This window comes from Gasterosteus aculeatus, chromosome 13 (assembly GCF_964276395.1).
Source record: "Gasterosteus aculeatus chromosome 13, fGasAcu3.hap1.1, whole genome shotgun sequence".
NCBI classification, from domain to species: Eukaryota; Metazoa; Chordata; class Actinopteri; order Perciformes; family Gasterosteidae; genus Gasterosteus; species Gasterosteus aculeatus.
In genome coordinates, this window is record NC_135701.1 from 23,345,105 (window position 1) to 23,368,904 (window position 23,800).

At 48.8% G+C, this 23,800-nt stretch overlaps 3 protein-coding genes across 14 annotated transcripts in view; 1 reads left to right on the top strand and 2 right to left on the bottom strand.

Annotated features, from left to right (window-relative positions):
• Positions 1-2,581, bottom strand: part of chek2 (checkpoint kinase 2) — a 9,605-nt gene extending 7,024 nt beyond the window's left edge. For 3 of the 6 annotated variants that reach the window (XR_013451958.1, XM_078086531.1, XM_078086527.1), the window contains exons 1-2: positions 2,447-2,581; positions 586-1,063 (exon numbers count right to left, since the gene is read on the bottom strand). Coding sequence is in view for 5 of the 6 variants with exons in the window: in XM_078086531.1 (XP_077942657.1) it covers positions 586-1,054 (469 nt within the window). In the remaining variant the exon portion in view is untranslated. The remainder of the gene's footprint in view (positions 1-585; positions 1,064-2,446) is intronic. The other 3 variants (XM_078086532.1, XM_078086530.1, XM_078086528.1) reach the window with 3 other exon arrangements.
• Positions 2,447-6,274, top strand: entr1 (endosome associated trafficking regulator 1). Of its 2 annotated transcripts, XM_078086535.1 has the most exons (10): positions 2,447-2,717; positions 2,826-2,944; positions 3,456-3,547; positions 3,636-3,789; positions 4,118-4,191; positions 4,269-4,380; positions 5,489-5,551; positions 5,628-5,767; positions 5,847-5,946; positions 5,985-6,047. In XM_078086535.1, the coding sequence occupies exons 1-9, from the start codon at positions 2,684-2,686 to the stop codon at positions 5,935-5,937; spliced, it is 879 nt and encodes a 292-aa protein (XP_077942661.1). In that variant the 5' UTR covers positions 2,447-2,683; the 3' UTR covers positions 5,938-5,946; positions 5,985-6,047. The 2 variants fall into 2 exon arrangements, with proteins under 2 accessions (XP_077942661.1, XP_077942660.1); XM_078086534.1 differs by having other exon boundaries at positions 5,847-6,274.
• Positions 6,127-23,800, bottom strand: ccdc180 (coiled-coil domain containing 180). 6 transcript variants are annotated; one of them, XM_078086525.1, is made up of 35 exons: positions 23,344-23,800; positions 23,180-23,259; positions 19,554-19,663; positions 19,218-19,337; positions 18,995-19,105; positions 18,697-18,792; positions 18,462-18,625; positions 18,307-18,390; positions 18,151-18,230; positions 17,965-18,053; positions 17,761-17,880; positions 17,524-17,679; positions 16,893-16,978; positions 16,651-16,774; positions 16,353-16,496; positions 15,864-16,045; positions 14,188-14,357; positions 13,924-14,104; positions 13,682-13,828; positions 12,883-13,027; positions 12,692-12,808; positions 12,518-12,595; positions 11,338-11,421; positions 9,763-9,905; positions 9,576-9,637; positions 9,398-9,437; positions 9,173-9,250; positions 9,036-9,102; positions 8,803-8,944; positions 8,501-8,661; positions 8,297-8,422; positions 8,111-8,207; positions 7,940-8,021; positions 6,773-6,914; positions 6,127-6,672 (listed from the first exon to the last, which is right to left on the bottom strand). In XM_078086525.1, exons 1-35 carry the CDS (start codon positions 23,418-23,420, stop codon positions 6,526-6,528), a joined length of 4,032 nt encoding a protein of 1,343 aa, XP_077942651.1. In that variant the 5' UTR covers positions 23,421-23,800; the 3' UTR covers positions 6,127-6,525. The 6 variants fall into 6 exon arrangements, 5 of the variants coding, with proteins under 5 accessions (XP_077942651.1, XP_077942650.1, XP_077942652.1 ...); XM_078086524.1 differs by having other exon boundaries at positions 16,651-16,777; XM_078086526.1 differs by lacking the exon at positions 23,344-23,800 and having other exon boundaries at positions 16,651-16,777; positions 23,180-23,288.

The following is a 23,800-nucleotide window of genomic DNA, read 5'->3' on the forward strand; positions in this document are numbered from 1 at the left end:
TCTGTCAACAAACAAAAAGTTTGTAAACAAAAAAACAACAAACAGGCACTGGTCCTCAAAGCAGTCTGTCAACAAACAAAAAGTTTATAAACAAAAAAACAGCCACTGGTCCTCAAAGAAGTCTGTCAACAAATAAACAGTTTGTAAACAAAAAAACCAACAAACAGGCACTGGTCCTCAAAGCAGTCTGTCAACAAACAAACAGTTTGCCAACAAACAAACAGGTACTGGTCCTCAAAGCAGTCTGTCAACAAACAGTTTGTAAACAAAAAACAAACAAACCGGTACTGGTCCTCAAACCAGTCTGTCAACAAACAAAAAGTTTGTAAACAAAAAAACAGGTACTCCTCCTCAAAGCAGTCTGTCAACAAACAGTTTGTAAACAAAAAACAAACAAACAGGTACTGGTCCTCAAAGCAGTCTGTCAACAAACAGTTTGTAAACAAAAAACAAACAAACAGGTACTGGTCCCCAAAGCAGTCAGTCAACACACAAACAATACACAGTCGGTTAACAAACAAAATAATAATAATGAACAAACAATTAACTACTGCTCTCTGATGTAGCTTTAGCATGTTAGCTCACCCAGGCTCCTGAAGCCCGAAGCCATCGGGAGTAGGCGGCCCCACGGTTGAGGTTCTGGTTCTTCAGGGACCGAGGACAAGGGGACTGGGATGGTGTCCACACTGCTCAGGGTCCCAGATCCGCTGGAGGACTGACTGGCTGAGATCGGACCGCTGGAAGAACTGGAACCGGGCTGGGATTTGGACTGGGACATAGATCGGGTGGACTGTGCCTGGGATGGGGACTGGGTGGACTGGGCCTGCAATGGGGACTGGGTGGACTGGGCCTGGGATGGGGACTGGGTGGACTGGGCCTGGGATGGGGACTGGGTGGACTGGGCCTGGGATGGGGACTGGGTGGACTGGGCCTGTGATGGGGACTGGGTGGACTGGGCCTGCGATGGGGACTGGGTGGACTGGGCCTGCGATGGGGACTGGGCCTGGGATGGGGACTGGGGTTGCCCCCCCTCATATGGAATCTCTTCAGACATGTTCCAGCTCTGCAGAAAACAAGGAGTGAAATTTCGTGGGGTGACCAACACGTTGCCACACGCGGCGCCACTAATGGGGATCAAATATCAGGGGACTGGAATCAGTTTGCCGTTGTACCCATGTTGTGCCGTACAATCTGGTGTTTGTGGGGTGTTGATAGGGGCGGCCTACTGGAGATGGAACATTGGTTACATTCTGTGAAGCAGACATAGCTGAAGGTCCAACCCAGGACATTTTGGTTTAAGTAGAAGTTACGTCCTGCAGTCTAGTGGATTTCTGGGTGGGATGCTGAAGACTTGAACCTACTCGGGTTCATGTTCATCTGATCATGACTTGTTGGGCCTTCTAGACTTGAGCTGAACATTCAACCAGAAAACTGTTGTTGTGCCTCAATGAGTGTCAATGTGCCACAGTAAAGGTGAATTAATGGACCCGTGTTTGAGATTTGATCACGGGAGGTTGATTGACATTTTGATTACAATGGTATTCAACCAATTCTTCACTGAAACCTTAATAAGTGTATTCATAAGAGCACTTAATAATTTATGTTCAGCAGAAAATGACACAAGAATAATTAGGGAGAAATAGTTCATTATTCAAAGCCTCAATCAAACAAATCAAAACAAGTGAAACAAATAAAAGTGCTTAAACAGTCTATTTAACATCTGTGGGTTGATTGATCTGTATCACAGATATTAAATACTATGACTTAATACTAATGATGTCACCTATCGATATGTGACATCAATTTTTGTTACTGTACTCAGCCTCCTCTTACTGTATGAAACCATTATAAAGCTTATAGTGTGATGTGATACAATGTACGATGTGTTTCTTCCCTCCAACATGAGAGCTGTCAGTGAGCTCCAGTTCAGCACCACAAACTACAGCTGATCCTCTTCACCTTCTTTAGAAGGAGCTTCAACTGTATTACAACTCTGATCGGATCCATTGAGATATTTTGCCTAATTATTTTATCTCTGATATTTATTATTATATTTTTATCTATTGACTCTGGTGCTCCATCATCCATCCATCATCCATCCATCATCCATCCATCACGTTACCGGCAGCTCGTCTGTAATTAGAACCTGAAGGATCAGCTCGTGAGTCCGTCTATGAAGCCGATACGGTTACAGAAGCACATCTGGTTTCGGACTCGGACCAAATTGCGGGAGAAATTGGACGTGTAAACACGCGCGACCCGGGACCAGAACCGGACCAGCACCGGCTTGATTGTTTAGCCCCGCCCCCCACAAGAACCAGAACAGACGGTCCGGTATGACATGCGGCCTACAGAGCTGCTTTAGGTCCCCGAGAGGGAGCAGGCCGATCCGAGCCGAGCCGAGCCGAACCGAGCCGAGCCGCGCGCATGCACCGACATCACTCACCGGAGGCGATCCGCTGCTCGGAACCGGGACACGTGGAGAGAAACGGGCAACTTTCCGTTTGTTTCCCTCTACCGTTTACCCCGCTTGCGTCACGTGATCCAATCAGCCAATGAGAAGGTAGAAGGCTGGTCACGTGAGCTCGTCGCGTTTCCGGGTCTGGTCTTGTGCCGCAGGAGGAGAGACTCACGGCGGGTGATCGATGTAAGCGATCCATGAGTGACGCAGCTGTGTGACGTCATGTCCAAACATAAAAGTCTGATCATCACAGATGGTGAGTTTGGTTATTGTTTATGTTTATCAGCTGATCTCACAGATCAACATGTGAATGCTTCCATCTAGTGGGCTGATCTGAGGTCTCATGATGAACTTTGACCCCCAGATGAGGACTTGAACCCGTTTTCCTTCAGAGAGTTCCTACGCTGGAAGAACCAGGACCCGGACCTGAGTCCAGAAGAAGAACAGGGCCATCTGATTGACAGCGTCAGCTTAGATCCTCAGGTCAGCAGCTGTTTCTTCTCTGAGGCCTCTTGTTGTCCACAGGGTTACTGCTCCTGCTCGGGGCGCCGCACACTAGGCCGCATCCTTGTAGCCTCCAGCCATCACCAGCCTTCTGGTCTACCTGGTCCTCCAACAGCCGCATAACCTGAACCGGAAAACGTTCCTCAGCCTGAAATAAATCTCGCTTTGGAGGAGAAGCAGATCTTCCTAAATCAAATTAAATAAGAAGAAGATTATTTTCCTTATCTGTACTTTATACGTTTTCCAGGTTTTAAGGCTTTTATTGTTAAGCTCAGCAGGTTGCTAGGCAACGGGAGCAGCGGAGGTAACGCTGATGACGTCCCCCGTAGGACAGACCGTCCCATTTCAGAGAGCGCTCGGTTCAGCCTGTGCGGTTATTGAGGACCAGACCCGGTCTACGAAGGATGCAGGCTACAAGGATGCAGGCTACAAGGATGCAGGCTACAAGGATGCAGGCTACAGCTATCGTTTATGAACAATGTCCAATCAGGAGGAGGAGGGCTGGGGGCGGAGCTTCCTGTCAGGTGTAGACAGCATGTCGTCGGTCTGCACGGAGGAAGACATCGAGGAGGAGGAGACCAGGTGAGTCCTGCTGCGCACTGATTGGACGGTCTGACTCCAGGAGAAGTGATGCTGACGTCTTAAATCACAACGTCCCTGAATGAATTAGGTTCTCCGCCAAACCGGAAGTCCAGTTGGGAGAAGGAGCAGCAGCTGGGGGAGGAGGAGGTGCAGAGAACTATGAAGGAGATGATGAGATCTCTGTTGCTGAAGCACTCACTTCCTGCAGGAGGAGAAGCAGCAGAGGAACCCAGATCCACGAGGTCAGCGAGAAGACTGAAGCCCGGTTTCTGCTTCTGCGCTTTCAGAGAGACGCAAGGACACGCAGACGCAAGGGGCTCTTGCGTCTGCGTGTCCCTTGCGTGTCCCTTGCGTGTCCCTTGCGTGTCCTTTGCGTGCGTCGACCCATTTTTCTAGATCAGCGTCTAAAGCGACGCAGCCTCCTGCAGCACCAGGCTGTGATTGGTCTGCTGACTACGTCCTTTACGGACGCAGAAACACACGCCGACCTTGAGAGGTCATAGAGGTCAATATCCCAATGCATTTACTCCCCTGTGTGTGTGTGTGTGTGTGTGTGTGTGTGTGTGTCAGCTGAAGGAGGAGAACATCTCCTTGAAGAACTCCATCAGGGAGCTGCAGAGGAGATCGGATGCTAACGAGCACAGGTTAGCGTCAACCAATCACGTGACGGCATTAAGTGAAAACAGGGGCAGTGAGTAATCACCTGATGTTCTGCCCTCAGGGTGGCGGCGCTGTCAGAGGAGCTGGTCCAGAGGAGGCGTCAGGAGGAGAAGGAGGCTCTGGACCTGGAGAGCATGGTTCACTCTGTGGAGCAGAACCTCCACCTGATGACTGTGAGACCCCACAGCAACCAATCACAACTGTGTCACTGTCCCTTTAAGAAATGGTATCAGTCATTAGGAGGCGCTGATAACGCATCACTTCCTGTTTACTTTAACTGAAATTGTTTATCGGAGGAACTGGATCAGGCTGGATTGGAATGATTAAAAAGGACCTCCCAACATCTGTTCCTAACCACCATTCCTTGACCTCTGTGGAGAAGGTCACGGGGGCGAGGAAGGATGGTGAGGAGAGTTGATGAGGAGTTAGGAAAGGACGAGGCAGTGTGTAAGGGACTGACTCCACGTCCAAGCTGCTAGTTGTGATGGACGGAGACGCGTGACGTCAGTCTGCAGCGGCTACAAAGAAGCGTCTGAGATGCTTCACGTGTTGTTACAGTGCGAGTCGACACAAAGGAAAACGTCATCACACAATGATCCGTGTTTCTACGTCATCCTCATTCCTCCTGAAGGACGCGTCACCATCTAAATATTGTGGGACGTAATTATCTCCTTTCCTTGGTAAAGGACGCTCCGGTGGTTCCTATGCTAAAGGAGCTAAGCAAGGAAGCATTGAGGCTCCTTTCCTTAGAGAATAGAACTTCTTACTACACTCAGTGAGGAACCTTCCTAAGAAATGACTGTTCCAGCTACTGTCTCTCTCTCCCCCGTCTCTCTCTCCCCACCGTCTCCCTCTCTCCCCGTCTTTCTCCCCCTGTCTCTCTCTCCCCGTCTCTCTCTCCGTCTCTCTCTCCCCCCGTCTCTCTCCCCCTGTCTCTCTCTCCCTGTCTCTCCCCGTCTGTCTCTCCACGTCTCTCTCCCCGTCTTTCTCTCCCTGTCTCTGTCTCCCCGTCTGTCTTTCTCTCCCCCGTCTGTCTCTCCCCGTCTGTCTGTCTGTCTCTCCCGTCTCTCTCTCCCCGTCTGTATCTCTCTTCCTGTCTGTCTCTCTCTTCCCATCTGTCTTTCTCTCCCCGCCTGTCTCTCTCTCCCCGTCTGTCTTTCTCTCTCTGTCTGTCTCTCCCCGTCTGTCTCTCTCTCCCCGTCTGTCTCTCTCCCCGTCTGTCCCTCTCTCTCCGTCTGTCTCTCTCCCCCGTCTGTCTGTCTCTCCCCGTCTGTCTCTCAGAAGCGAGCATTGAAAGCAGAGAGCTGTGTGTCCCGGCTGAAGGTGGAGCTGATGCAGCTTCAGGTGAGACCGACAGCCGACCTTAAGTCATATGAACCGTTCATACATGCTCACACACACACGTATGTGTTTGTCTCAGGTGGAGGTCGACACTCTACAGTCAGAGAACCACAGTCTGAAAGCAGCAGAGTCGGAGATCGTCATGACGATGAGACACAACGCTCACGTTGCATCCGAGTACCTCAACAAGACGGCAAGCCACGCCCACTCCTCCATCCGGTGAGCACCTGTGGACAACAGGTGTGTGCGCGTGTTCTAGACCAGCAGACTGAGCCTTATTCTGTCTTTCTGTCCGTAGTCAACTTCTGGGGGAGGCAGAAACTCTCAGTCTGGTTTCTCAACTGCTGCAGTCCATCGACAAGATCTCCAACATGGACTCAGAATCCTGAATCTCCTCCAGACCCCCTCCAGACCCTTAGACATCCTCCAGACCCTTAGACCCCCTCCAGACCCCCTCCAGACCCTTAGACATCCTCCAGACCCTTAGACCCCCTCCAGACCCCCTCCAGACCCTTAGACATCCTCCAGACCCTTAGACCCCCCCCCAGACCACGTCCATGACAAACGGGAGGACGTGATTTTTCATATCAGGTCGCTTTGAGAAGCACTTTATTTTGAAAGTAAAGTTGTATACCTTTGATGACATCACAGTTGCTGAATGACATCTCGCTGCTCATTGGTCGGTTTTGTTTGTATGTGCCATGTCAGTAAAATATATAAAACAGCTGCATCTTGTTATTGTTTTAAATAATTAACTCTGATGTTTGATCATGTTAGCTCGTATTGTGAATACTCTCATGTCCATGGTTAGCTTAGCTTAGCATAAAGCTCAGGTATCCATGGTGATGAGTACAGATTATTACCTGAATATCGATTATCACAAAAAGCTTGTACTGTGTCCTTCTCTTCTTCTATGGTTTATTAATATATACATTGACAGGTGACGCCCAGGTCCCACAACCAATCAGCTACGGGTATCACATCTCAGCCTCTGTGTGTGTGTGTTGCTTCAGAGTGTGTATCTGCTGTCTCCAGTGTGCGTTCCAGCTCTGCAGTTCACTCAGTCTTCTTCTTTTGTCTTCATCTGAACGGGACAACTCCAACAGGAGGACCTGCTGGAGCCTCTGAGACACGCAGAGATGGAGACAGCGAGAGACACACAGTGAGACACACACACACACTTTGTCACGTAGTAATACATAACGTAACATTGTGTGTCCGTACCTTCTCAGCAGCGTCTCTCTGCTCAATGACCTGATGTCCCAGGGTGCACCTGCTTGTGGTGACGGATGTTGTTGTTGCCATAGTGACACCAGATGGTGGGTCAGTATCTTTGTTTGTGGGGGATGAGTCACCAGGCCGGGTCCTGACACACACACACACACACACACACACACACACACACACACACACACATAGTGCTGTAAGATCAGTAACCAGAGGGCTTTTATTATGAAGGCGTTTTTATTGTGAAGAAGATACGTTTCTAACAAGTTTTCCTGCTTTTAGAAGACAGGTTGAGGCCTACAACCAACAAACTACAAATAACAACTACAAATAACAAATATGTCCTCAAGGACAAACATTCTAAGCCGCCTCCCATCATTTCAAAATAAAGTCTTTTTCCAGTGAGTTTAACAGCAAGTCCTGCTGTGTTGTGTTTGACTTGGATTCCGTTGCCTGTGTGACTGACTGCCGGCGTACCGGAAGCCTCTCAGTAAACAATATGTTCCATGTGTTCTGAGCTAGAGGGGATGTTCATAGTTCGCTCTTATTGACACAGGTTTCCCTGCTCATTCATCATTTGTGGATCAAAACAGGACATTTTGTGCTGGTCGTAGTCAAGTGACAAAGTCCAAATCTCGGTCCACACAGACCAACGCAAATCTGGTGACAAATTCCTCAGAGAAAAGTTCCTGAAACTGCCGGCCGAGTCGTATTTCTCATATAAAGGATATCGTATCCTTATTACCAGTACTGCTACTGTCTGTTTGGGCTGTGAGCCTGACGCCTGGAACTCTGTTACAGAACATTTACTTACAAACATTCAGCGGTCAACTTGGCACAACGGTAAGAAGCTGTGTTGCTCCGCAGGCTGATGAACCTCGACTGTGACGTCATCAGTAACTTAAAGGAGCATTTCAACACACTTTTATAAGGACGGTAAACACATCTTATGAAGGGAAATATCACAGATATGTTTTGGGTCTCGGAAGATATCCATATTTTTGGGATTGGATTTATGGTTCTGCAGCTACACTGGACCACGGACCAGGTGACCTCAATAAGTCCCTCAGGGGTCAGTGGGGATACTGGGATTGGGCCATTGAGTTGTCACCTTTGCTCTGATGTCACTATAACAGCTGCCAGGGGTTAGAGGTCAGTGGTTACCTGCTGACGGTGCATGGTTTCCGTCCCGTTTCCTCCTTCGTTGCCACGGTGACGGTGTTGACTTCAGAACGCTGCACTGCCTCTATGGAAACAAACAATGACCTAATCAGTAAAGTCAAAGGTTTGGTGGTGCACAGGTGTTCACGTCCCTCAAAGTTACAGGTGACCTACCTTCAGGTAAGAGCAGCTCGTCCAGCTGAGAGAGAAGCTTCTCCGTCAGTAAAGCTAGTGATGTCACAAACTCCTCCCCTCTCACCTTCACACAGACCTGGACACACCGACACAGAAAACACAGGTGTTGCAGGCGTGACAGGTAGTGGTGCTAACGGGTGTCACACTGACTCCTCCCCTTCCCACCTGCAGCTCCAGGTGTAACGAGCAGATGTCACTGTGCAGCTGCTGCTGTCTGAGCTCCTCTCTGCTGCTGAGAGACAGAAGCTCCTCCTCTCCGAGAGACACTCGCAGCCGCTTGACGTTCATACTCTGAGGACAGACAGGTAGAGACAGATAGGGGAGGACAAACAGGTCCAGAAAGACAGGTGAGTGCTGACAGGACTTTACCTTTTCCTCCTCACTGGCTGACAGCTTCTCCTCCAGCTTCACTCGAACCTCAGTCACCTCCTCAATAAGCTCCGCCTCCTGCCGCTGCTCATGGTTACAGATCAAAACTGCAGGTAAAGAAAGCAGGAGGTTCTCCAAAAGACGCAGCTGTGAATCCAACTCTGAAACAGACAAATAGAGACAGGCGCAATGAGACAGACACGTAAATACATATATTAATCTCTTTGTGAAGACATCATTCTGAAGATCTGCTTTTATGTCAATAAGCCTCCCGATAATTGTGTGAGTGTGTGTGTCTCTACCCTCTCTGCTCATGCACAGGAACTTCTTCATCTGATCCTGGTATCCCAGCAGCCTTTGCTGCATGCCCTCAGCCCACTGGTCCAAACGGTCGGGAACCCGGAGGAACCTGCTGAGAACAGAACGCTCACGCCGGTAGAAGTCCTGACAGAGAGAGACAGACAGATCTATTCAAGTTTCAATTGATCCACATCACGGATGAAAATGCTCCACATCTCCTCTGTGTCTCTGTTACCTCGGCAACCAGCAGGAGGACGTCATTGGTTCTCCACAACAAAGAGTTCAGAGAGGAACTGAAGGAGCTGCAACACAAGAACAACTATGATCACCACCACCTGTGATCACCACCACCCGTGACCCGCTGGGACTCACTGTGGGTTCTCCTCTGGTTCTGGTCCAAAAACCTGGAACTTTCTTTCGGTCCTGATGGACTTGTCGCCCCTCCTCAATCTGATACAACACACACACACACACACACACACACACACACACACACACACACACACACACACACACACACACACACACACACACACACAGCCTCTTGTGAAAAAGAGAACTTCAATATGAACTGTGTCTTTGTGTGTCTGTGTGTACCTCAGTGGCTGGGTACATTTCTGTTGGACCGGACTCTGACCTGCAGAATCCAGGACACAATGACTTAGAGGGGGTGTACATGTAAACAACAATAATAGTTAATATCTGATCAAATACTATCGTGATGTATTATAGATCTGATCAGAACATGAGTATGAATGAATGTGTTAATTATGACCAGCTGGTGATTCTCCTCTCTCTTCTCCTTCTGCTGCTGCAGCATTCTGGATCTCACAGGACCTGGTGGATCAGAAGTACTTCATCACTGGGTACCACAAACAGAACCAGAACTACCTGTAGTACAAACTGCTGTACCACCTGTAGTACGAATTACAGTACCACCTGCAGTACTACTAAGTATGCACCTGTTCAGGGACCTGATGACCTCCACTAAAGGGTCCTGGAGAAGGTCCTCACGGGTCCTCCTCCTCTGCAGTAAACCAGGAGGTGAATTGGACTGGACCTGCTGCCCGGATTCATGGACAGAGAGGACAGAAAGGGAGGAGACCTAAAGACACAAATAATGCACACAAAACACATAATACACATGGTCAATAACACAGTAGAAGATATCCAGATCCAGATCGACTCTAGGTAGTCAGGTCACCAGAAAAACCGGTGGACAGTTACAGACAAGTAGGTAGAAGGTCATCTGGGTCAATAAAAGATATTTCGGGTAGATTAAAGGATAGTTACAGGATGTAGTGGTGGTAGATTGAAGGTAGTCCGGACAGATAAAGGATAGTTACAGGATGTAGTGGTGGTAGATTGAAGGTAGTTCGGACAGATAAAGGATAGTTACAGGATGTAGTGGTGGTAGATTGAAGGTAGTCCGGACAGATAAAGGGTAGTTACAGGATGTAGTGGAGGTAGATTGAAGGTAGTCCGGACAGATAAAGGGTAGTTACAGGATGTAGTGGTGGTAGATTAAAGGTAGTCCGGACAGATAAAGGGTAGTTACAGGATGTAGTGGTGGTAGATTAAAGGTAGTCCGGACAGATAAAGGGTAGTTACAGGATGTAGTGGTGGTAGATTAAAGGTAGTCCGGACAGATAAAGGGTAGTTACAGGATGTAGTGGTGGTAGATTAAAGGTAGTCCGGACAGATAAAGGGTAGTTACAGGATGTAGTGGTGGTAGATTAAAAGTAGTCCGGACAGATAAAGGGTAGTTACAGGATGTAGTGGTGGTAGATTGAAGGTAGTCCGGACAGATAAAGGGTAGTTACAGGATGTAGTGGTGGTAGATTAAAGGTAGTCCGGACAGATAAAGGGTAGTTACAGGATGTAGTGGTGGTAGATTGAAGGTAGTCCGGACAGATAAAGGGTAGTTACAGGATGTAGTGGAGGTAGAATAAAACGTAGTCCGGACAGATAAAGGATAGTTACAAGATGTAGTGGTGGTAGATTGAAGGTAGTCCGGACAGATAAAGGGTAGTTACAGGATGTAGTGGTGGTAGATTGAAGGTAGTCCGGACAGATAAAGGATAGTTACAGGATGTAGTGGTGGTAGATTAAAGGTAGTCCGGACAGATAAAGGATAGTTACAGGATGTAGTGGTGGTAGATTGAAGGTAGTCCGGACAGATAAAGGATAGTTACAGGATGTAGTGGAGGTAGATTAAAGGTAGTCCGGACAGATAAAGGATAGTTACAGGATGTAGTGGTGGTAGATTGAAGGTAGTCCGGACAGATAAAGGGTAGTTACAGGATGTAGTGGTGGTAGATTGAAGGTAGTCCGGACAGATAAAGGATAGTTACAGGATGTAGTGGTGGTAGATTGAAGGTAGTCCGGACAGATAAAGGATAGTTACAGGATGTAGTGGTGGTAGATTGAAGGTAGTCCGGACAGATAAAGGATAGTTACAGGATGTAGTGGTGGTAGATTGAAGGTAGTCCGGACAGATAAAGGATAGTTACAGGAGTAAACGGGGGGTAACCTACCAATGGACAATCCAAGTACCGACAGCGTTTCCTAAATTCTTCGTTAACTGCCGACAGAAGGGAACACACCTGATCTGTAAACACCTGCAGACCGACCGAGACAAAGAGAGAGAACTTTTTTAAGTTTTCAAAATCCGTTCATTGCTCCCTTAGCAGAGTGACACAAAAACAGTCATGGTCTCGGTTCAGCCTTGTGAAAAGAAAAGTAAATCAAATAAAAACCACTCTTTCAGGCACAGAAACAGATACAAACCCATCGTCACATTACATTACATTACAGGGACACATTTGTCCCATATTTTCCTCCACGACTTTGTTCCCTCGTTTGTGGAGATCTCCCTCCATGAATCAGAGGCCATCCGGCGTCCTCATAGTCCGCCAATGACGGCTTGTACAAGCGCTCATATTTACGCATTTCTTCCCACAAAAGCTCTTCAATCTGATCCGTTCCCTTCCTTTAGTTAGCAGACCAATCACAGCCTTGTGCGCTGCGGGAGGCTTGCGTCGACGCACGCAAGGACGCAAGGAGGTGTGAAAAGACACGCCAGGGACTTCTGAAAACGCAGAAGCATAAACTAGGCTTCAGACTCATAGTCCATGCCGTCTCCACACACCTGGCTATTGGAGACCCCCTGCACTTCAATTGCAAATCTGCGATCTGCCGGCGCCCCTTCAGGCGCCAAAGGTTCGTCTGCCACGCGTTGGCCGCGGGTGCCGCGCCCTCCCTGCCCTCAGCAGCCGGCCTGCTTCTTTTGCGGACACCCAAACTGCTTGTGCCACACTTCTCCTGAGCTGCCCGGAGCTGGTGTTCACCATGTAGGCACTGTCGCCGTGCTTCACCCTGAAGGAGACGTCCAGGCTCTGAGCAGGTGAGTCCAGGAACATGAACACCTGCCGCCTCAGAGACTGGACGTGTCTCAGCTTGGGATCTTTACATCGCAGATTCACCGTTTTTATTCCACCGGCAAACTTCCTAAACCTCCGCAGCTCTCGGAGGACGCCATTCCTCCACCAAAGGTCAGTTTGTGAAGCTCACCTGGTCAGCACAACAGATTATTCTCAAAAGCTCGAAGCCGATTCAAAAACTCTGCCACTAGAACCAACACCTCTCACCTCTCATGTTACTCACCGGAAAGAGAGAGAGAGAGACATGTATTTATCTGTACCTGTACCCATGTACCTGTGTGTTCTCCATCATCTTCCTCAGATCCTCCAACTTGCTGCTGATGATGATCTGCTGCTGTTTACTGCTGGCTGCCTGATACAAAGAAGGACAGTGAAATAATCAGACAGACAGCAGAGAGACAGACAGGGAGTCAAACAGCAGAGAGACATAGGACAGAAGGACAGGTACCTCAGCCTTCATCTGGACTCGTGTTTTCCTCATCGTGTCCTGGATTTGCTCTATGAAGTCCAGCTCAGACCTCATGGAGTAGAGTTTCTCCTCTAGACCTTCAGAAGTCTCCTTCAGCTGGAACAAAGAGCTCATGACTAAAGGGGTCACCGGGTTCATAATGGACATGTAAACAAGGTCAAAGGTCACACCTGCTTTAGATTGTGGGACTCAAACTCCTCCAGCTCAGAGTAGATGGATTCTTCCGTCACTCTGATCCGTCTGGTCTCCTCCTTCAGCTTCTTCTGGAAGGAGTTCAGCTCCTCAGGAGCAAAGTCTCCTCCTTCTCTGAACAGCCTGCAGGAAGAGAAACATCTCTTTATGTCTGAGCTACAATTACCTCTGTTATCTATCCACACCTACTGACGGGCGACTGTGGGTGAGTGGGGAGCAGGTCGTCCTCCTATCAGAGGGTTGGGGGTTCGATCCCAGGCCCGGCTAACCCGCATGTCCATGTGTCCTTGGGCAAGACACTTAACCCAACATTGCTCCTGTAGCTGCGACTACAGTGTGTGGATGTTAGTGACTGATGGGCAGGTGTCACTGTGTGTGGTTCTCCTGTCATCAGGGTGTGAATGGGTGAATGATGTCATCAATGCATGAATGGGTGTGAATGGGTGAATGATGTCATCAATGCATGAATGGGTGTGAATGGGTGAATGATGTCATCAATGCATGAATGGGTGTGAATGGGTGAATGATGTCATGTAGTGTTAAAGCGCTTTGAGTGGTCGGAAGACTAGAAAAGCGCTATACAAGTACAGTCCATGTACCATTTACTATACCTGGACCAGGTAGCACTTTAGTAGCACTTACAATGGATTCTTACCTGAAGAAACAAATGTTTCTTGTTGTTCTGGTGAGTTCTCTCTTGGTTGAATGCGCTTAATTTGCTTTGGATAAAAGCTTCAGCTAAAAGAAACGTGTAAACGTAAACGTAAACTTTGTTACCTGAAAGTGCTGAGTAGCTGTGCAGTTCTGGTTTTGACCCGATCCAGTTGGACAATGACAGTCTGCCTGAAGGTAGTCTGAAGGTGCTGGGTGTCTTTGATATGTTGATCCAGACAGCCCTTGAGGGTGGAGCTCAAAGCATGCAGCCTGCACACACACACACACACACACACACACACAGACACACACAGAGTGAGCAGGTACACACACACACACACACACACAAACTGGTTTTATTTTACCGCGTGCTGCTGTTGGCCCTCTGAGCTTCGGCCTCCACGTGGGACAGATTCAGGATGACTTCCTGTTTCCGCTCGCTGAGAACGGCCTGGTGCTCCTGGTGCTCCACCCGGAGGGACGTCAACACATCAGACACCTCCTCACTGTGAGACTTCACCAGACGAGTGTGGAGCTGCAGCTCAGCTAACACACACACACACTTTGCCTGTTGGTAAGAACTTGGACCAGGTGTTGTCCCATGTGTGATAAGTGTGTGTGTGTGTTACCTAGGCGTGGTGTGTACATCTGTTTTTGTGTGTGTTGGATCTTCAGCTGCTTCAGTTGAAGCTCTCGGCCCCAATAAGCCGCCTTGCTCCTCTCCTTCACCGTGGTGACGGCAGAGGAGAGGACGTCTTTGACATGCTGCTCCAGGTGATCCAGAAACAATGTCCTGGTTCTACAGGTAAATCCAAGCAGAGACAAAGGTCAGATGATCAGTTGTCTCCGGTGTTTACCAACATCTTAACAGCTCACCGAAGACCTGCATGTGCCTACTTCATGGCCTCCACCATCATCCCCGTACTTAATGAGTACAGGCTCGCGCCCTGACGTCTGTCGACATGAAGTCCTTTAAGCGCCTTGCCCCCCCCCTCCTGGACCCCCTGCAGTTCGCCTACAGAGCCAACAGGTCTGTGGACGATGCTGTCAACATGGCCCTCCACTACATCCTCCAGCATCTGGACTCCCCACTAGTCCAGATGCTAGTTAGCTACGCGCTAACACCATATACCGCGCGTATGACGTCGCCGTGTTAACGTTCACATGGCTGCCCAGGTGCGACGCACAAAGGACTGCGGCGAGGACACACAACCAGGACGTGGATGCAAACAGGCACATTTTATCCAAAATATAATACACTGTGTGAAGTTTAGTGGGTCTTTCCTCAACGCGCCAGGTTCATAGGTGCATCTCAACATGTAGACATTCTACTACAGGTACATTGTGACGGGTGGAGAGTCACGGGGGCACATCACTGAGCGATAATGTACAGTTGGTGTTCACATTGACCCGAGCGTTCCGTATCACGCCATCATGATCATTTTACCGACTCGGTTCTTTGAATCTCGTTCAGTAAAACGAACAAATCTTTTTTCGAGTCATTCGTTCATTTCAGGGGGGGAGAGATATATTCCTGCATTAAAATAATGTATCATGACGGTCTGGATGATTTGAAGTGATCATTTATTTTCACACTATCAATTATCACGGCAAAACTATTACGCTGAAGTAAAGTACAAAAAGTTAAAATAACGAAACCTGTAATTATTACTTGTGAAGGAATATCATTCACGTCTTACTAAACGTAGCCACGCGAACGTGAACCAGGTAAACAAATCCTTTCTGTTTCCTCTTCTGAGCGCAGCTCACGTGAAAAATGATCCTGAGATCCGTATCCGGCAGGTGAACGAATCGTTCATCCCCCGACCGAGTCATTCTTCACGTGAGCTGCATTCAACCAATCGTTTCTGTTTCCTTGGCTGAGCCGATGCTGACCACGAGAAAATGAACAAATCTTTTTCTGAGAGGACTCGTTGCTCTCGAGTCCTTGTAAGGATTCGATCACGAACGACACATCACTGGTCCACACTCAGAGTTGCCGGCCCTCCTCTGCGCGTCACTAACGACAAAGTACAGCCTCTCGTACCTTATTGCTTAAATATATTCATTATATGATATTTATATTGGATATTTATAATAGTTATGGTAGTATATGTATTTATATATATATTCATTGATGTACTGAATTGTTTGAATAAGATGTCCTTATTATGTTAAACTGTTGGAATAAATGTTTAACTGCAAAGTAATGCGTGTTTGATACCTTTGTTTGCATTGAATCATAATGGGATGTTCACTGAAACTGACATACACACAAAACACACCAGTGTATGTGTGAGTGTACCTGCTCAGCGTCTCTGTGAGCAGCTCCACAGGAAATGGGCTCAGGTGCATTTCCAGCTGCAGGAGGTCGGGCAGGTCGGGGGCAGTGCATCTGAAGGCGGGACCAGTATAGGCCACACCCCTGGACGACGTAAACATGACATCACTGCTCATGTCGCTAAGAGCCTGCAGAGAGGATTCTGCCTACACACACACACACACACACACACGTACAAACATACACACACACACACACACACACACACACGTACAAACATACACACACACACACACGTACAAACATACACACACACACACACACACACACACACACACGTACACACACACACACGTACAAACATACACACACACACACGTACAAACATACACACACACACACACACGTACAAACACACACACACACACACACACACACACACACACATGTTCCTTATGAGGAATCGCAAGGGGAGATCTGGTGTGTTGTGTTTTGTTTGTCTTTGATCGGCACCTCGGTCAGCCAATCAGGGGAGAGGTGGGTGGGGCCTGACGCTTCCATCTTCTTTTCTGGTTTCTTTATTTGAGCTTCACACTGACCCATTTGGGTGGAGAATGAGTGGAGGTTCGGGTGGAGGTTCTGGAGTTCTTCTGGACTCTGAGGAGGAAGAACAATGTACTGTTACACCTGTAAACCACTACCTGAAGAGTCACATGACCTGGCCTCACCCAATGTGTGTGAGTGTGTTGTGTTGGTCATTGTAACGGTTACCAGTGGGTGGGCGTGTCTGAGTGGTGGTTGCTGTGGTTACCGGTTTGTAGGTGTGGTCCAGGTGGAAGAAGGAGCTCAGGCTGCTGCTGTAGGAGAGGAGCTCCTCCAGGAGGACAAAGGGGAGACGTTCCAACACCTCCACCTGATCAGAAACACAGCCCGTGCTGCTGGACACACACACACACACACACACACACAGACCGACAAACTCCATTAATGTCCTGACTGGCATCACTCCTTTGTAGTGATGCTACCTTAGCATTAGCTCTATCACGGGGTTACCTGTGTTTGACGTCCTCCAGGTAGCCGATGGTTTCGTCCAGAGCCTCCTCACTGCTCACCTGTTCACACAGGTGCACCTTCTCCCCCTGACAAAGAACCGCAAAGCATTGTGGGAGAGACTCCCTCCTGCTGACGGACTCTCAGACGTGTGTGTGTGTGTGTGTGTGTGTGTGAGAGGTGAGACTCACTTGTTTGTGTGAGTGTGTGTGTGTGTGTGTGTGTGTGTGTGTGTGTGTGAGAGGTGAGACTCACTTGTTTGTGTGAGTGTGTGTGTGTGTGTGTGTGTGTTCGTGTGTGTGTGTGAGGTGAGACTCACTTGTTTGTGTGTGTGTGTTTGTGTGTGTGTGTGTGTGAGGTGAGACTCACTTGTTTGTGTGAGTGTGTGTGTGTGTGTGTGTGTGTGTGTGTGTGTGAGGTGAGACTCACTTGTTTGTGTGTGTGTGTGTGTGTGTGTGTGTGTGTGTGTGTGTGTGTGAGGTGAGACTCACTTGTTTGTGTGTGTGTGTGTGTGTGTGTGTGTGTGTGTGAGGTGAGACTCACTTGTTTGTGTGTGTGTGTGTGTGTGTGTGTGTGTGTGTGTGTGTGTGTGTGTGTGTGTGTGTGTGTGTGTGTGTGTGTGTGAGACATTCACCTGTGTGTGTTGCTGCTGTATGCGTTGCTCCACTTGCACTCGTCTCCTCTCAATCCTCCGGCTGTGCGTCTCCCATAGCAACGCTGCTCCTCTCATCACAGCGAACACACACGTGCTGAGGTGGAGAGCGCGACGGGCCACAGCATCACAACACCTCTGCAGACAGACAGGTGGACGGAGTCAGACAGATAGATGAGGTCACACGTGATGTCACTACGTGAACTTTGTGTGACTGACATCCACAGCAGCCAATCGCTGCTCGTCCTGACTCTGGCCTTGTCCAATCACAGCGAGGAGCTGAGAGCCGATGACATCATTCATCTCGACGTCGGAGAGCTGCAGAGCTGAGAGCTTCTTCTGCAGAAACCGATAATCAATAATGAGAATGAGCAAAGGAGTTTCCTGCCCAAACTAACACCAATATCAATGAAACATCATCACCTCACAGAGCTCCACCCGAGCGAGGTGTTCACTCCACCTGTGATGAGAACGACAACGCAGCTGATGAAGAACCTCAGAGTGGAGATCATCTAAAACACACACACACAGACACACAACATGAGGATGACATTAACGGTTTAACACAGTAACACTTTTCCTGAATATTTCTCTCTCAGGTCAAGTTACCGATCTGTTGATTGATGACTGTCAGCTGGTTGAACCAATCAGAGGCCAAAGTAGTGGAGCAGGAGGGCGGGACCAGCGAGCTGAAACGGAGACGTTGATTGGACCTCTGAGGAGGATGCTGTCTGCCTGATCGTTGTCATGGACTGATTTTGTTACCAGATGTGATGGATGGTTTCCTCACGTTGTTCTACCAGCTGACCTGAGACCAGCGGCTGCTCCTCATCACTGCTGCAGAGAGTCCTACAACACAAGAACCGCTGGTCCTGAACCAGTTCTTACAAGTCGTGCTGACGTATTCCCCCCCAGCTCACCAATATCGATCAAGGACCCCCGTGGCCTTGCTCCTCCTCCAGCAGCTCAGAAGCTCCTCCCACTGCAGACGGAGCTGCTCCTCCTGCTGCAGGTTCTCCTCCAGGAGGAGCAGCGTTAGACGAGCAGCGCAGCGACGGTTCATCAGGAGGGAAAGATTCAACATCTGAGACACGGAGAGGGGTCAGAGGTCAGGACTCAGATATAGGGGGCAGGGGTCAGAGGTGAGGGTGTTACCGTGGCTTCGGTATGGATCAGCCTGAAGACGTCAGGTGGAGGCAGGAAGCTGATGTTCTCCAACAGGTGGACGTTCTTGACGAGCAGGACTCTGACCTGCAGGTCAAAATGTGTGTGTGTGTACATATATATGTATATATGTATACATATATATGTACATATATATATATGTATTCATATATATATGTACATATATATATATATATATATATATATGTACATATATATATATATATATGTACATATATATATATATATATATATGTACATATATGTACATATATATAGCTGGTCTCACCTTGCTGGCTCGTTGAGTCTCACATTCAGTCAGTTTGTGGTTTAGGTCCTTTATTCTCATCTTCTTCATCTTCACCTTCTCCTGCACCTCCTCCCAGAGAACATGCACCTCCTGAACACAAACACACACACACACACACACACACACACACACACACACACAGACGGGTTTCTGTGTTCCGTCTAAAGGAACATCTGCTCAATGGACCCGGAACTGAGCCTACCTGCGTGCTAAGGAGGTCCAGTTGCTCATTCCGTTCCATGAGAGGGTTCAACCTGAGGTCCAGGTCCTTCAGAGAGGCCAGCAGCTCCTCAACTGCGGTCCTCACCTGAGAGTCACACACCTGAGAGATCCGGTAAGGTAAGAACCAGAACCACCAGACAGCACCAAGGGACCTCCTCGGGTGTATTATACCTGTGTGTATACTACATCAAGTGTATACTACATCAGTGTGTATTACATCAGTGTGTATTACATCAGGTGTATTACATCAGTGTGTATACTACATCAGTGTGTATACTACCTCAGGTGTGTCATATAGTAATATTTCATATAATACCTGGGTGAGGTGTGTAAGTTCTTTCTTCATCTCTTTGAGAACTTCCTTGTGTTTTTTTCTTTTTTCTTCTGTCAGTTGTTTGAGGAGGAAATAATTCTGATGATCAACCACTGAGACACACACACACACACACACACACACACACACACACACACACACACACACGCGCACACACACATGTACACACACACACACACACACACACACATGTACACACACACATGTACACACACACAGACACACACACACACACACACACACACATGTACACACACACACACACACACACACACACACACACACACACACACACACGCGCACACACACATGTACACACACACACACACACACACACACACACACACACACACACACACACACACACGCGCACACACACACATGTACACACACACACACACACACATGTACACACACACAGACACACACACACACACACACACATGTACACACACACACACACACACACACACACACGCGCACACACACATGTACACACACACACACACACACACACACACACACACACATGTACACACACACATGTACACACACACACACACAGACACACACATGTACACACACACAGACGCACACACACACACACACACACACACACACCCACACACACACACACACACACACACAGGGAGAGGAACATATTGAGATTACCATCACGTTTAAATTGAAAACAACTTGTCTGCAATAATGTTTTTATATTTGAATCTTTGTAACACAGTTAAAATAGCTTAAATCCTGCTGACGTGGCAGAACTACGCCCCCTGCTGCTACACAGTGGTACATGTACGAGCCAAACGACAGGAAGGACAGCAGTCGCTTGACTTCCTCCCTCTCACCGAGACCTGGATCACACCTGAGAACAGCTCCACCCAGCCGCTCTCTGCTCCACCTTCTCCTTCAGCCACACCCCCAGACCACAGGTAGGGTGGTGGCACCGGTCTACTCATCTCACCCAAATGGAGCTTTTCTCTCTACCCTCTTCCACCGTCCACCCCACTGTCTTTACTCAGTCACTCACCCGGGACAAGTAACGATCACTGTCCTCTACCGTCCGCCAGGCTCCTTGGCTCATTTCTTGGGAGAACTGGACATTCTCCTGTCCAACCTGAGAATGTCCCCCGCTCGTCCTCCTGGATGACTTCAACATCCAGACAGACGTCGTCTGACCTCTAACAGCTACTTTCTTCCTTCGCTCTGTCACTCCGTCCCTCTCCTCCTCCTCACAGATCACATCTACATCTTCACTAGAAACTGCTCCACCACCAACATCTCTGTGACTCCACTTCATGTGTCTGACCATCATCTCTTCCTCGCTGTAACTAACTGTGTACCTGTTCTCCTCCTCTGTCCTCCTCTCTCTCCTCCTCTCTCCTCCCTCTGTCCTCCTCTCTCCTCCTCTGTTCTATCAGCTCTCCCTTCTACTGACTCCTTCTCACTCATCTGACGCTACTGCAGAGACTCTCCTCTCTCCTCTGTCCTCTCTAGACTCTCTGTCCTCCTCTCTGGACTCTCTGTCGTCCTCTCTGGACTCTCTGGTGTTTCAATCTCTTCTCTCCTCTTCTTCTGCTTCTGTCTCTGCTGCCAAAAGCTTTTTCTACCAATCCAGAATCCAATCTTCATTTCTGACCCCAAAAAACTATTTTCTATCTTCTCCAACCTCCTCCAACCCCCTAGTCCTCCTTCACCCTCCTCCCTTCTTCCAGGAGACTTTGTTACCAAGAAAATAGCTGACATACGCTCCTCCTTCTCAAACCCGCTGGCTTCACCTCTATTGCCCTCACTTCCCTCCTTCACCCCCCGTCTCCTAACCAAGTTCTTACCCTAGTAACCTCTGCCCGTCCACCACCTGCCCTCTTGACCCCATTCCATCACATCTTCTACAATCTATCGCTCCTGACCTTCTTCCTTTCCTCACCTGTCTCATCAACAACGCTCTGTTATCTGGCTGTTTTCTCTGAAGGAGAAGAGTCAACCGTCTCCTGAAGAAACCTACCCTCAACCCTTCTGAAGAACACAACTACAGACGGTCTCTCTTCTTCCCTTTATGTGCAAAACCCTTGAACGTGTGATCTTTAACCAGCTCTCCTCCTATCTCCAACAACCTCCTTGACCTCCACCAGTCAGGCTTCAAGGCCGTTCCACAGAGACTGCTCTCCTCGCTGTCTCAGAGCATCTCCACACTGCTAGAGGTCCTCTCTCTCTTCTGTCCTCGTCCTTCTGGACCTCTCTGCTGCATTTGACACAGTCAACCAGCAGATCCTTGTCTCCTCCCTTCAGGAACTTGGTGTCTCAGGCTCTGCTCTCTCCCGTCTCTCGTCCTACCTCGACGGACGCACCTACCGGGTAACCTGGAGAGGATCTGTGTGGGAACCTTGTCCTCTTACTACTGGAGTTCTTCAGGGTTCCGTCCTGGGTCCCCTCCTCTTCTCGCTCTACACCAACTCTCTCTGCGCTGTCATTCGCTCGCATGGCTTCTCCTACCACAGCGATGCTGATGACACCAACTAATCCTCTCCTTCCCTCACTCGGATCTCTGCCTGTCTGACTGACATCTCTCAGTGGATCTGCCCACCATCTGAAAATCAACCCTGACAGACTGAACTGCTTCTCTTTCTGGGGAAAGATTCTCCTTCACAGGACCTGACTGTTAACTTTGAGACTCCGTGTTAACGCTCACTTTGACTGCAGGAACCTCGGCGTGACGTCGACAGCCGACTCTCCCTGACTCCAACATCACTGACCACACCATCCTGTAGATACTCGCTCTACAACATCAGGAGAACACGTCCTCTTCTCACTCAGAAGGAGGTACTGATTCAGGCTCTTGTCCCTCCTGGACTACTGTAACTCTCTCCTGCAGGTCTCCTGCTACCACCATTCAGCCTCTGCAGCTCATCCAGAATGCAGCAGCTCCACTGGTCTTTAACCTTCCTAAGTTCTCCCTCACTCCTCCACTCCTCCGCTCTCTTCACTGGTACCGGTGGATCATCCAGTTCTAAACATGGTGCTCACGTACCAGGCTGTGAATGGATGGGGTCCAGCTTCCATCCAGGACCTGGTCCAACCCGACATCCCGACCCGCACTCTCCGCTCTGCATGTGATAAACTGCTTGTTCCTCCTCACTGAGAGCAAAACACTGGACTAGATCTCCACTCTTTGCTGTCCTGCTCCTAAATGGTGGAAGGAGGTCTCTGAAGACATCAGGACCACAGAGAGCCTTCACATCTTCAGACTAAAGACACACCTCTTCACACTCTACCTCCACTAACACACTAACTAACTGCAGCACTTACATTGGACTTATAATGGTTCTTATCTACAGCAAGTTGTACATCGGCTTATTTGAGGAAAATGCACGTTCTTGTTTCTTGTTCTTCTGAGTTTCTGTCCTTATGGTTAAATGTTCTTATTGTAAGTCGCTTTGGATAAAAGCGTCAGATAAATAACATGTGATGATAATAAAGTATTTTGTGCTCTGTAGATTTGAAATGAGGCACGTGATCCACCGTCTTTCGTGTCCGTTGTCATGAAGAGCTCCAGGATCTCACATCAGCAAGGAGACAACACACAATAGAAAGGCACGAACCCACAGAGTCAGGAAGTCTGCACACATCATCTTCATCTTCTTCATCACGCTGCCTCCTGCTGCAGGGAGGACACAACCACCTGAGAGACAGACAGGTGGAACAGGGTAAACCGTGTGTGTCCTCTCTGTCTCTCTGTCTGCCTGTCTCCTCTCTGCCTGTTCACCTGCTGGCCGTGCTGCAGCGTGTCTTACTGTCCACAGCAGACAGACAAGTTGTCCTTGTGTCTCTGTCTCCAGCCATCAGAGAGCTGAACCTACAGGACACAAACGCAGGCGAGTCACGAGCTTTAGCAGCAACACCTCCGGTCCGGTTCTGTTCAGTGGTAACCGTTTCCGGTTCGCCTTATTTCCGGTCCGGTTCTGTTCAGTGGTAACCGTTTCCGGTTCGCCTTATTTCCGGTCCGGTTCTGTTCAGTGGTAACCGTTTCCGGTTCGCCTTATTTCCGGTCCGGTTCTGTTCAGTGGTAACCGTTTCCGGTTCGCCTTATTTCCGGTCCGGTTCTGTTCAGTGGTAACCGTTTCCGGTTCGCCTTATTTCCGTTAAATATCCGTAATTAAAAGATAAAACACTGCGTTGTGCGTCAGTATGGCCGCTGCGCGTCTTTTTGTCGTCATGGCAAC